The sequence below is a fragment of the Falco peregrinus genome, chromosome 1, assembly GCF_023634155.1.
Source record: "Falco peregrinus isolate bFalPer1 chromosome 1, bFalPer1.pri, whole genome shotgun sequence".
NCBI classification, from domain to species: domain Eukaryota; kingdom Metazoa; phylum Chordata; class Aves; order Falconiformes; family Falconidae; genus Falco; species Falco peregrinus.
In genome coordinates this window covers 88,786,302-88,800,059 of record NC_073721.1, presented here as the reverse complement: position 1 = coordinate 88,800,059, position 13,758 = coordinate 88,786,302, and the positions used below count along the sequence as shown (strand labels likewise).

The following is a 13,758-nucleotide window of genomic DNA, read 5'->3' as shown; positions in this document are numbered from 1 at the left end:
GAATCTAGCAGATGCAGAGGGCTTTTTAGGTTGGCTTGCCATGCCTACGCCCTTTCTACAAATGCATTTGTAGGAAGGAGATTTCCCCCCAGATACCCATAATTCTTTATTGGCATTTCAATGATTATGACAAAATTTCTCCTTCAAAGCCTCTATGCTGTTACAACAGATGCTTCAAAGTGGTCTTAATATGCTGAGCATTAACTTGATAGGTGACCTGCAAACTCTTTGCAAACCTTCCAGACACTTGAAGAAGCCATACTGTTTTCTTGAATTTTTCTATTTATTTTTTTTCTGTCAGAGTTTACTTGCGTTGTTAGAACCCCAGAGTGCTGTGTTAGTTCTCTGGGTCAATGGTGTGGCATGCTTTCCAAATGCACTGCCTAGAGGGATGATGGTCTAGTTAGGATGAACTGTGGATAGTGGTTCTGGTAAATTATTGTGTCTAATATGGTTTCTTTTTCTGTATGTTTTTGTCAGGTAGTTGTGTGCAAGCCCCAACGAGATTGTTAAGATTGACTATGGCAGATATGTAAAACTAAGAGAAGTCCTGAAGGGGTCAGATTCCCAGAAAGCAATTGCGAGACACTTTCAGAAAGCCTGCTTACTGTAGGCTTATTGTGGGCGCTCAGCATTCCTAAGAATGAGCTTAGGAGACCAAACCAGTTCACCTTTTGTCATTTTTTTTGTTCTGTTCTTTCACTTTCCTCCTCCAAAAAAAAGTTAATTGCTGTCAGTACAGTTATGCACATTGTAGGTTAGCTTGCCAAATATGTTGCACTTCTTCAGTTGGAATTCTCCATGTCCAAGTAGAACAGGGAGGAGAGTTGATAAGAGTAATACAAAATGTGAATTTTTAGAAGCTTGGTTTCAGAGAATAAAATTTTTAAGTGTTTTATGGTTATAGTACCAAGAAGTGTTATCAACACGTGCAGAAAATGTCTGCCTCAGTGCGACAGCTAATTGAACATATCATGGTACTGGAGAGCAAGTATGTAATACTAAGCATTAAGATTGTAAACCTGTTAGTGTGAGGTTATTGCTCATTTTGTAAAAATGTAAATCGCAGAGTTGTAGAATGGTTTGGGTTGGAAGGAACCTTAAAGATCATCTAGTTCCAATTCCCCTGCCACAGGCAGGGACACCTTTCACTAGACCAGGTTGCTCAAAGCCCCATCCAGCCTGGCCTTGAACACTGCCAGGGGTGGGGCATCCACAGCTGCTCTGGGAAACCTTTGCCAGTGCCTCACTGCCCTCACAGTGAAGAATTTCTTCCTTACATCTAATCTAAATCTATCCTCTTCCGGTTTAAAGCCATTCCCCCTTGTCTTATCACTACATGCCCTCGTAAAAAGTCCCTCTCCAGCTGTCTCATAGGTCCCTTTTAGGCGTGCTGGAAGGTCTCCCCGGAGCCTTCTCTTCTCTGGGCTGAACAACCCCAACTCCCTCAGCCTGTCTTCACAGGAGAGGTGCTCCAGCCCTCTGATCATCTTTGTGGTCCTCTTCTGGACTTGCTCCAGCAGCTCCATGTCCTCCTTGTGGGAATCTCCAGAGCTGAACCCAGTGCTCCAGGTGGGGTCTCATGAGAGAGGAGCAGAGGGGCAGAATCACCTCCCTTGACCCACAGTCATGTTTCTTTTGATGCAGCCCAGGATTCAGTTGGTTTTCTGGACTGCAAGTGCATGTTGTCAGGTCATGTTGAGCTTCTTGTCCACCGACAACCCTCCCTCCCCCCCGCCAAGTCTTTCTCCTCAGGGCTGCTTTTAATCCATTCTCTGCCCAGCCTGTATTTCTGCTCGGGATTGCCCTGACCCAGGTGCACAACCTTGCACTTGGTCTTGTTGCATTTCATGAGGTTCGCATGGGCCCACCTCTCAAGCCTGTCGAGGTCCCTCTGGACAATTTGGTGCCTCATGACCTTAGAAAGACCTTTTGAAAGGGATGGGTCATGTTAACACTGGAGTGACCAGGGTTGTGGGGAAACAAAGGGGGCTGGGAGCAGAAAGGACATGCACGCTCTTTGCAGTGCTTAAGGAACCAAGCAGTTTATTGAAGCCAAAGGATGATGCTAGAACAATTTAGCCTGCAAATCTGAAGGACTCTGACCTTTGGGAAATAAATGTCTTGTAATGGAAGATACAGTGCCAAAACAGCTTGGTTTGAAGATGGTTTTTAATAAGGTTATAAAAAGATCACATGGTGTGGCTGCCTGCCATAGCTGGGAACTGAATCTGATAATGTCTGGCAGTGTAAGCGTATGGCTGAAAGCTGAACCCTGCCCAATTGCTTATAATTGTCATCAGGTACTAAATATGCCTCAATGTCTGGTAGGACAAATAACTTACTGCCTTTAATAATTTTTCTGTGCAGCTGTTAATCATTCCTTCTTCCCACTGGTAGCTCTTCCTTTTTTTTTTTTTTTCCTTTTTATTTTCTTCCCCCTCAAAAGACTGTGATTAAAAGTTTTGTGTCCCTGCTGGGAAAGCAGTGAGTATGGGCTCCCAGAACCAGGGGTCACCAGTTCCAAGAAAAGAGTCTGGCACAGCTCAGCACTGATCAGTCTTAAATGCCTAGTATAAAAAGAAAACAGATCCTTTTGAGTTTATATTTACTGATTTTGTGGCTTTTCTATCTTGGGATATATAGATTTTTATTGCCACAATACCTGTTTTTTAATGTTGAAATTAGTAGCCCTGTAATGTTTCATTAAACCATTACTGAAACTTTGTCTTAATGTTGTGACTAAACACAGTTGATTTCCTGTGGTTACTGCTTACAGTTTTTCCGTGGCTTTTTTTCTCCCTGCTATTTGAACCTCTGAAGTTGTGATGTTGGATGCTTCACTTCTGTCATTGCTCTCTTGCAGGATAAGTGATTGGTGGGTTTCTAGCTGGATCTTTGCTGTGAGATGCTGGCAAACATTTGTGTCTGTTGCGGTGGGAATTTGTGGCATGTGGAAGCATTGTGGTGCCACAGGTTGTCATGGTTTAACCCCAGCTGGCAACTAAATACCACACAGGCACTCACTGGTATATGTCATACTAGAGTGATGCTGCTGCTGCCCTACCAAGATCTCTAATTTTCCAGTCCCTTTCAGGGTGCTTTGTTCTGATGCGGCACTCTTAAGAAGCACTTTTATAGCTGTAAATGGGGATGATATAATGCTTTGAAGATGTGGAGAAGATCAGATGGTTCTACCAAATGCCATGTATGAATGGGAAGGTGGTGTGAAAATCACTTATGGTATTGTAGTGTCTGATGTATGAGGGCTGCTATTGCTTGGCCCATTCTCTCCTTATAAAAACATGGACAAATGCACAAATGGGGCTACCCCCATAATTTTTTTTTCTACTTAAAAGGTTCTCTGTGGCAGCCCAAAGTCTCAGCTCTTTTCAACCCCTTTAAAGAGCACTTAAAACTCTTAAGTGAGACCTTTTTCTCCCCCATACTACAGTATCTGTTCCTACCAGCTTATAAAGGTGCACTTTATTTCCCTTCTGCTTTGGATCTATGGTGCTTTACAGACTGAGAAAATGGAGGACTCCCTTCCCCAAATGCAAACTTTTGATCTATTTCAGTCATAAATCTTTCCAAAATACTGATTACTGAGGAAAAGCTTGCTGAAAGGTAAGAATAGTTGTATATAAACTGGTAATAATAACTCTGATTAATTGCCTGCTTGATAGTCTGTGTGCAAGAAACCAAACCACAAAAAATCCCCTCATTACAGCTCAGTCTTGCAAAGTTGCAGATGCCCTCAGTTAACTTCTGCATGCACTGATGGCTGTGGCTGCAAGCTGTCACCCCCGGACAGTGAGCACCCCTGTGCTGAGGTTGCCAGTTGGTTACTTCCCTGGTAGACAAGAAGATGGAGTTCATCAGTGATGAAAAATAATAAAAGCAAGGCTCCTCACAAATATTTAATAACAGAAATGCAGGGTATTCTGTTGATGGAAAAACTTCAGGCAAATGACCTGAACTTGCCTTTGCGCCAGGAGGAGAAATGGGCTGTCTGCAAGGCTGTGGATAGCCCGTACTGGCTGTTTTTCATGCTTTGCTTTGGTATTGCTTGCCTGGTGCCTTCCTCAGTGTCTGATAATTATGGTGTGGCAGAAAGTCTTATGGCTGCAGGTGTTTGATTTATTAATATTTATACAGCTTCCTTTGACATCAATGTACTGCTTTTCTGGGAAGATGCTTTTATTTTTTATATCGAAGCAATACATTATTATTATTATTATTTTCCACTTATGTAGGAAATTCTGGAGGTAAAACGTTCCTCTGTCTGAGAAAATGAACCTCGCTGCATGCACTAATAACTTCTTAGGCTAAAAGATTGGCTTTTACTTTGAAATGGTAAATTCTGTTAGGCATTTTTCGATCTATCACTCAGACCAGACAGCAAAAATATGTTACTTAATTTAACCATAGCTATGATACTTGACCTGATAGTCATTTTCTCTTTTAACTGTCATTCACTATGTTGTTCAGGCCCTAGATGCTTGTGGGGGTCTGGTCCAAGCTGTTTACTTTGGATGTTAAAAAAACCAAACACAACCCCAAAAGCCAGCTGTTCTATGTAGTTTGAGACTGTGGTAAAACATCAGTCCCAAAACACTAATTTGTGTGTTTTCAGTAACTTGATATTGAACTCTCCTCTGAATCCATACATCATTCTGACTTTAACCACGAAGTCAGCTTGCATGGTGATTATTTTAATTGCTACTGCATATGGTGAGGCTTGTGTTATCCAGTAGTTCACTAGTTTCAGGCATAGAACAGTAAGTCATAACAAGCTTCTGGGTTATATTTGGTATTGCAGGCTAATGCAGCGATTACTTAAATGTTTCTGGTTTTCCTTTAAGTGTTGCAATGTGTCATTCAGCAGAGCTGTGTGCTGAAGGAAGGGAACATGCAAAGCACCAGTCAGTAATTTCTGCTGCACCTGAATAGGTTCCCATAGCTTTAGGTGTGCTATGCCAGTTGAAGACACTGAAGCTTTTCTGTAACTTAGGTGTTTAGTTTTGTCACCCTCAAACACTTTTCCCCTTTTCTTCTAGAGGTTTTCTAATGTTTGCTAGTAATTTTTTTTCTTTCCCCCTGGGCTCGTGATTGGAGTACAAGATTCTTGTCTAGGAGAATTAAATGTATTTTTAAAACAGTGATCTCTGGGTATTCCTGGTTTAGAACTGATAATTTTTCAAACAACTGTTCAGTGAAAGCAGGCAGACAGTCTCTTTTTGACCCAGTTGTGTTGCCTCTTTGGAGGGAGAAGGGAAATACAGCTAATAGTGATCTATCTTTTCCTTTCGGAAAGGGAGACTTGCTGTGGGTTTTGTATAGCCTATTGCCGATACCGGGAGGCAGCCAGGCCGGCTGGGAATGGGAGCCCTTCCTCTGATAGGCAGTGGCTTAACAACAAGCTGCATGGGAATAAAGAAGGGTCATGTACAACACTGAGGGACACAAGAGTGGTGGTCAGTACTCCAAGTGAAATAGCCCTCCCGCCCGCACCCCCAGGGGACTGCATCTTTGACATAGGCTTTTGTAGCTCTGGAAGCATTCTGCCTAACCTGGACAGGATCTTGTATCCCTCATGTAATTTTTCTTCACTGTCTGGCTTGTCTGCAGCATTTCCAGTTCACTGCTTGTGTCTGAGCCACAGTCCTGTACCCGTGCAAGCCTCTGTGGTTTACGCTGGAGAAGAATTTGTTGTAGTATCTCATGTATGTTAAGTGCATCTGTGGTGCATGTCTTGGCATAAGTAACAGAAAGCCTGTTCTTTGCTAAAGAAACAGCCCAAAAGAATGTACAGCAAGGTTGTACATGTATTTTTTCTTACTAGCTTTCTAAGCACCACAGAATGAAGTGGCGGCTGGTCCACAGTGCTGTCGGACTGCAGAGCAGTTAATTCAGCCACCGTCTTGGTCCATAGTGTGTCCTGCACAGATAGCCCCTTGCTGGGGAATTATTGCTTGTGGCCCACAGTCTGCTTCATTCTCTCTTTCTCCTTTTTTTTTTTTTTTTTTTTTTTTAGCGTCCTAGAGTTTCTTGTGTGTAGGATCAGCTTTCAAATGTGATGTCAGGCAGTTGGCGCAGTTAGACGCTATTGCATGCTTGGTTGCATAAGGGATGTCTTGCTGCCCCAGCCTGCAACTGTGACCTGCTCAGCTGAAAAGCCTGGAGTCACTGACTTAGGAAATCTTTGAGGCGGAGAATGAGCTAATGCTAGAACAGAGGTGCATAGTTGCTTGACATCTTGATCGTTTCGATAACTTTTGTTTTTAAAATAACTTATTTTCAAAAAAGCTATTTCAGTAGAGGATCTTTCCTGAATTAACTAATCCTCAAAATCCACATACTTCTATGGTTTCTTGTCCCCTTTGGTTACCTGAAAAATGAGAACTTTTTAGTATAAAAACTTTTTAGTATAAAAACTAAAAAGTTGTCATTTTTCAGGTAACCAAAGGGGACCACCCCCACCACCCCTTTCTGAAAAAGGGGAAGACCCAGCAATACATGCCAGCCTTGGTAATTGCATCTTCCTTCCAGCAGCTTTTCAAGCATGTGTGACTTTATGCCTAACAGCAGGCACCCCTTCTCTCCCTGCTCGTGTGCTGGTCTGGCTTCTTCCCTTTTGCTGGGGCAGTACAATTGGTTTCAGTAAGTCTCGGTAAATTTGCGAAGTCCATTTTGGGAGGATTATAGAAAACCTTTGGACTGACTGTGTCTCAAGCGGGTTTGGCAACCCGCTTGCGAGTATTTTTTTTTCTTCAAAGTAGAACAAAGCTTATTCAGTGTGTGTGCAGGCATGGCAAGAAATGCAGCCCTTGCCACTAGCCTCTATTCTTCCAGGGGCTCTGGAGCAGTCCTGTCTAAAGCCTGGTGTATTTTAGTGGCAGTTTTGAGTTGTTCTGTTTAATCCAGGGTAGACACAGCAAAAATATGGCTGGTTTGGTTATTTTAATTTTAGCTTACAATACTTGGAATGCTTCTGAGTAGGCTGCTGCCCTAATTCAAAAAAAGTATTTCCCACCTAATATTTCTTATTTATCTTGCTTAGCTGTGTGAAAATTATAGTTTCAACAATTTGGCTATTAACTCTATCTCTACAAAATTTGTATTTTCTTCTTAAAACACAGTTGGAATGCATCTGGCCAGCCTCAGATGATGGGCTGCAGCAGTGCTTCCCACACTGTAATGGCAGTATATTAATCACCCACCACTTAACATCCTCTTGCAGATAACAGTAGCCTTTGAAATTCTGCAATAGGTGCTTGGTTTCATTTTCTTTTTAACTTCCTTGCTGAACAATGACAAGCTCTCTGTTGTGGCTGTGCACTGCATGCTGCTTCTAGGCTGGAGAAAACTCCAGCCTGGTAAAGTGGAAGAAGGAAGCAATTTGTGTCATAGATGCTGATTGATTGCCTGTCCCTCTGAGCATCTTTGTAATGGCTTCCCAAAAGAAAGACTTGCTGTATTGGGCAGAAAACTGGAGGAGCCATTGTGTATTCAGCAGTGTGCAGCACTTGCAGCTATGGGCAGCACCATGGATGCTCTTAGAAAAGTACTGAGGGCAGAGTTAAGCAGTCTGCTCTGTGACCTCCCCAAAAAGGATCTTTAGTTTTCACATAGGGAGTTAGGGAGACCAAAGAATAGAGATTCCAGTCTTGTGCTTGCTGAGGTGCTTGATTTTTAAGCTATATTTCCTATGTCTTCCTATGTCTATATTTCCTATGTCCGAGTGAGGAGAAGGTTCTAGCATATTTTAATAGCCTGCATATATTGGGAGGATGGCATGGAGCAGGGATGGCTGGGCTTTGTGCCAGGGATTCAGTTCTGTTCTCAAGACTAGAGCAGAAATAGTTTGTTTTGCTGGACAACTTGTCAAATGCAGTGACTGAGCTTTGTCTGGCTGTAGGTACCTGAATCTCAGCTCTCGTATCAACAGAGGAGACGGCCATCTCTGCAGATATGCCTAATTTGGCTCTACCAATTGCAGTTCTCAACATTTTGGTGTATAATTAGCAGGCCTCTCCAGTCTCTTATCCCTGACATTTCTGGGTCACCAAAACTATTCCCCAAATGGTCAAAGCATCGTTCAGAGGCTTGCGCCTTTCTGACAAACCCCGAGTATTCGAAGTCTGCTCCTTCAGGAGCCAGGCTGACTGCAAGTCTCTGAACTGAAGTCCAAGTGTGTGTCTAAACCGTGTGGCATTGCACTCTCTGGTGTCCCCACATCCAGACTGCCTGCTGTCTAGAACAGTGTCACAGGAAGCTGTGTCCGTCTCCCTGCTCACATACTGGGGTGTGTGTCCCTTTCTGTCCAAAGGAAATGACAGCACTGAGGGCTGATGCGCACACAGAGTCCCATCCCAGCCTGTAGCTTGATGCTTGCTGAGGCTGGAACAATGGAGCGTACTCACTTTATGGGGTTGAATCTTAACGCGTTTTGTTGTGTGGCTACTTGTGGAATTAATTAGATTTTCTTCGGGCATAGCTACATGATGTAGGGGTTGTTGCCTCTGCCTGAGGTCCACAGTTAGATCCATCTGACACAGTACAGTCCTAATCACCAGCTGGAGTTTTAAATAATTGTAGTTTTGAGGCACTGCTTCCAGAATGGATAATCTGTCTTGAGCAGTGGATCTGTGGAGATGTATCTGCAATGGAAGTTGCAGCAGGGTGACACATCTGGGCAGGGTGCTCCAGCTGCAGGGCAGTCTCTCTGTTCTGGACCTGACCTGTGCCTGTACCCTTCCTCTGTCTGCTTTCCTGCTCTGTTTGCAGGGTTAGTCTGTGGAGCAAGCCTGGGTGTCTTTGTGCTTGTGATGAAGACAAGCCATGGGACAGCTTCAAAGTTTCTTGGCAGGGGTTTCAAGTCACTGTGTGTGTGTAGCTCTGGGAAGCGTTCTGTGTACCAAGATGACTGGGTAGAACAAGGCTGTAAGTAAGAGGATAAATAGCTGCAAGGTGCTCTGTTCATTCTCCCTGACATTTATGCCTGTATACTTGGATCAAAATCAAAGATCTGTCCATCATATGGGATGTGCTTTGGTGCAATTCACACACTCTGAGGGCAGATAAGAAATGAAGAGCAAAGTAGAAGTGACTAAAATTAATGCACATCTTCCCTAACATGACCCACCTCCTACCTCTGCTCATCTGCAGCTGTATCAGTCCCAGTGGTGTGGCTGCTTAGTATGCGTCTTGGGTCACTTCTGAGGCCATGATCCAGAAGCTGCCCAAGTGCTTCCTAGGCAGGGAATGGAACTGAACAAGTGCTTTCCCAAATTTGAGTCAGGCCCATTAGTGCAGATTTTTATTGTTTGCGTTCTAGTATGAAGCAACCCTTTTCCATTGGTATTTGTTTTTAGATATTCCCTACATTTCAAACATTAATGATTCCTTTTTTTTTCCTTTTCTTTTCCAGGAAAAGAGGAGTAGAAGTAGTACAGGTGAGTAAAAATGATATTTGATTTTTTTTTCCCTCCTCTATTTTCTTGTAAAGAAGGTTTACTGATTTTTAAACGCTGTCATTTGGATGTCAATATGACCTGGGCTTAATTAATTTTGTTTTCTTTTCATCCAATTCTCCGATATGGATACTGTTTTTGGAAAAAAAGAGGAACCCCCTTTTGTGAGGCATGTGTTGAGCCCATCTAATCTTAACTCAACAGGTGCCCTGGTGAAAGTGGGAATGCAGTTAGACTCTTCTTGTGTCTGTTAATTAATAAGATGTGGTAGTTGATTACATGATGTTACTCTGTGTTTATTGCATTCACAGTCAGGCTTAACAGAAGCAGGGGCTGGCCTTTGAAAAAAAAATACGGCTTAAGGAATGTTCTCTAACCCAGTGAGCAGAGAAACAATACAAAGTGCCTTCCAGTTGTAGCCCATGTACAGCGAAGTTCAGGTGTTGGCTACATTTGTTCTTTCCCGGGTCTGAATGGTCATATTTCACACGAAGTGTTACTTAAAGGGTGATGGCAACTTGGGAAAGGAATTATGTTACCGTGACAGCTGTAACATAGAGCATTATAGCCCTAACAGATCAAAAGGGAAGCATACTCTTTCCTTCTGGTTTATCTTACGTACTTAGAAGAGCTGTGTGTCACAGGTTTCACTCTTGCTGATGCTTACTGAGTGCTCATTTTGCACTCTGGTCAGTGTGTTCCTCGCACTTGTTTTCTAGTACCTCAGAGATGAAACTGCCTCAATAGAGAGGAGGAAAACGGGGTGCTAACCACTGATAGTTGAGGCTGCTTATAAGTCCATGTGAAAAGTGCTTCTCAACAGCAGCAGGGAGTAGGAGAAAAGCTCAAAAAAAATTACAAATGAGGACATGTTGTTTTAAAGAATCCACTATCAGAAAAGGCTTAAACAGATTCTCTTTGCTACTTAAACTGGAAAATATATTTCCCAGTTTATGTGCTTGGTATCCCCAAAAATATGGGATACTGCATGGTATTACAATGAAAAGGGGCATATACTTTACTGGCTGCGTTTAACCTTTCATCAGCACACCATCATCTCTTACTTGTATCTCCTGTTGCTCAGAGCTAAGGAGCAGCTTCTTTTGTGATAATAGCGTCTCCAGATAGATACTTAGAAACCAGTATTTGCAAAACACAGCTTCACAAGCAGCACAGGGAGAAAGCTGTTTCACTGTCCAGGGGATACTGTTATTTTAGTAATACCCCAGCACATTATATTCTCATGTCTGCATTTGTTGTACATGCCTTGCACCTACGCTGTACGTTTAAGCAGCAAAGTGCTCATACGAGATCAATTCAGTGATGCACTGATCAGCTGATCAGCGGGCAAATTCCATGTTACTTTGTGGATAAAGTAGTAACCTTCTGTGGGTTACCTGTTAGTCTTCTGATGTCTGTGTAGCTTAATGGGTAGGCATCAGACACAAAATAATTGGAAAGGATTTCTTTATTGGAATAGCATTTTGGGAAGCATTTGGACAGAACTACAAAGGACTTTGTGACACAGGACTTTGTGCAAAAGTATTTTGTGGTCTCAAATGTCACAGTATAGTTGAGATGTCAGACTAACCTGTACTGGGAATTTGTGCCCCAAAGGCATACCCTGAACACTGATGCCTGCTGCTTTGCTAGAGAGAGTGGATGGCTGTGTGTGATCACCCCTTGCCTATTGCTTGTGTGTTGCTTCCTTCATATATGCTGATGCGTGTACTTGTAGCCAGTAGGGGATGTATCAGAAATGGGTTCTTTCTCCATTCAGCATTCCTTAGGAAGCTTGCTTGAGTCACCTGACATAATCAATCCTACTAGCCCTGCTTCTAGATGGAGGATGTCTTGGTGTCGACCTGCTGGGCAAAGTTTATTTGATAGAGGGAATATTATTTTCCTGTGTTAAGCAGCAGTGTTTCTTGGATTTGTTTCCCCTTCCCCTTTAAAGAAACTATACTGTTCAAGAGAAACCAGCTCTTACACCTGACAACAGAAAGTAACACAAGCTGCATAAATACACAGGCTATTTATCTATTTCCTTCTCTAAATAAATTTTTTAAAAATTCTGAATTTAGATGTACTTTCCAGTAATAAGTAGTGAGATGGAGGGTAAGATTCAGTTAATGACTACTAGATAGCAAAGCACGATGGACTGGTATGTGCTGACTTCTGTGAACAGACATCAGATTATTCTTTTCCGAAGATGTTTCACAAGAGCAGGAAAGAATTTCCTGCTACTAAAGGGAGAAGTCTTCAAATAAACACCTGTGTGACTTCTGTTTCCTTCCTGCAGTAGGGGTTTAGGATGGTCCTCTAGTCTTCACCTAGACCGATGAAATCCTCTTACTTTGCTTTCTTAAGGCTAATTGTGCTGTGCAGATTATCAAGCAAGCTGCTGCTAGACAGCAATTAACATTCTGTGATTTGTGTTCAAGTTCTGTGTTTTGTCTTAGACTTTCAGTTCCAGTAAAAAGAGTAGTTCTAGCTTTCTATTCTACTGAGTGGGGAAGCATGCGCATCCTCCAAAGAGAAATATTGGAAGAATAGGACTGGCAGTGGGGTGCTTAACAGGCATATTCCTTGATCCAGTGGTAAGACATTATTCAAGCATCGCATTGAAAACAAACAAAGAACCTCTCAAGTTGTCTGGTGATAGGTAATTGGAATTTTTTTAGAAATATTGATTGAATTCTTACATAGTGAGAATTCATTGTGAACTCAATGCATAGGAGCTGAAATGCATGATGTTATATAGTACAATTGAGTAACACCCATCAAGCTATCTGGCTTAAAAGATAGTACAGTAGATGAATTAATAAAAAGCTGTCAAGGTTATGAACTTGCAAAAGACAGTATGAGTCTGAGCCTGCACTCAAACACTTGGGAGCATTAACAGGTTACTTATTTCTCTTTTTTTTCCAGTGGCCAGTGGCAGAACTCTGAATAGCAGCATCTTTAAGATCTGGCAGTCTTTTGGAACTAGGTTTGCTTTTTGCTGCTTAAATCCAAGTCAGTAGGGCAGCTACAAACCAGTGTTACGTTGCAAGACAAACCCATGTCTTCCTGACTTTTAAATACGGGCTCTTAACAGAATACCGTGTTGTATCTCTTACCTTGTAGCTGGTCATTTGCTTAATTGAAGTAGGCATCATCCTAGTATCAGGGTGTTTTCTGAATTAGGGTGCTTACTTGTTTGTACCCTGTGAGGTAAGGAAGCACTCCTGCTAAACTGGAGCAAGAGGGAAGACTGAAGGATGTGCCCGTGCTCCCCTAGGGAGCCTGCCTGTTGCTGTAGCAGCCCCAGTGCTATTGGGAGCTGTGCTGGCAAACCTGGGGGCCGGGGGTCTAGCTGCGGGTGCCTCAGAAGAGGTGTGGGGCCATGCACTGCCCAGTGTTGGGGCTTCCCCGTGTTGTTGTGTGGCACACAAAGGGAAAGGAAGAGCAGCTGAAGGTGGTCAGCAGACCTGGTGTTGCTGGTTTTCATCCAGTGAAAAACAGCACCAATTCAGCTGCATTTAAAGTATTCTGAATGAAATGCTCTTGCAGTTCCTGTAGCAGTTACTTACCTCCTCTTTCTTGCCAGGTCTTCCCACCCCTCACAGCTGCCTGCTCAGCTGGAGTGGTGTGAGCTGGTGGCCAGAGGAGGGGTGGAGATGCTCTGAGCAGGTGACAGACATGACCGAAGCCCATCTCCTGTGGTCTGCAGGCAGTTACTGGGCAGGCAGCAGCTGGCAAGGCTGAGACAGAGCAGCTCTTGCACTGGCATTGGGGTGACTTGCCAGTAGATACGTAAATTAAGGCATTTCTTAGTAAATTCTTTCCTCACCCTTTCAAGGGAAAGGCAGCCTCTGATGTTATGCAGTGGTTGTCTGATGAAGCATTTACCATTAAATAATTATTTTCTATAATGGAATCTAGCAAATAAGGGGTTTGGGTAGTTTCTAAAAGCTAAAGCTGGTTTTAATGTTTTTTAGTAAAAGCTTGATTTTGTTCAATTTCACCCCTCCCTCCCCCAAATTAGCATAAGGCCTAATTTAGAACTGAAAATTGTTGGTGGTTCTTCAGCCAGTAAAGTATCCATTTTCTTATGACTTTGCACGCCGGCGAGGGAGAGAGAGAACATCCCCATCTACCTTGTTTTTCAGGAAAAAATCTGTTTGGCTTAGTCTGAAGAATGTAAGATTGAAAACATGTGCAGCGAAGTGGAAATCATCACAAGTACCTCTGATGGGGACATGCATTTATTTTTGTTTCACAAGTTATGCAAATCCTG

At 42.9% G+C, this 13,758-nt stretch overlaps 1 protein-coding gene across 3 annotated transcripts in view; it reads left to right on the top strand.

The window, feature by feature from the left end:
* Positions 1-13,758, top strand: part of ITPK1 (inositol-tetrakisphosphate 1-kinase) — a 150,104-nt gene that overhangs the window by 24,619 nt on the left and 111,727 nt on the right. For all 3 annotated transcript variants that reach the window (XM_055810525.1, XM_055810385.1, XM_055810458.1), the window contains exon 3: positions 9,434-9,458. In XM_055810525.1, the coding sequence (XP_055666500.1) occupies positions 9,434-9,458 (25 nt within the window). The remainder of the gene's footprint in view (positions 1-9,433; positions 9,459-13,758) is intronic.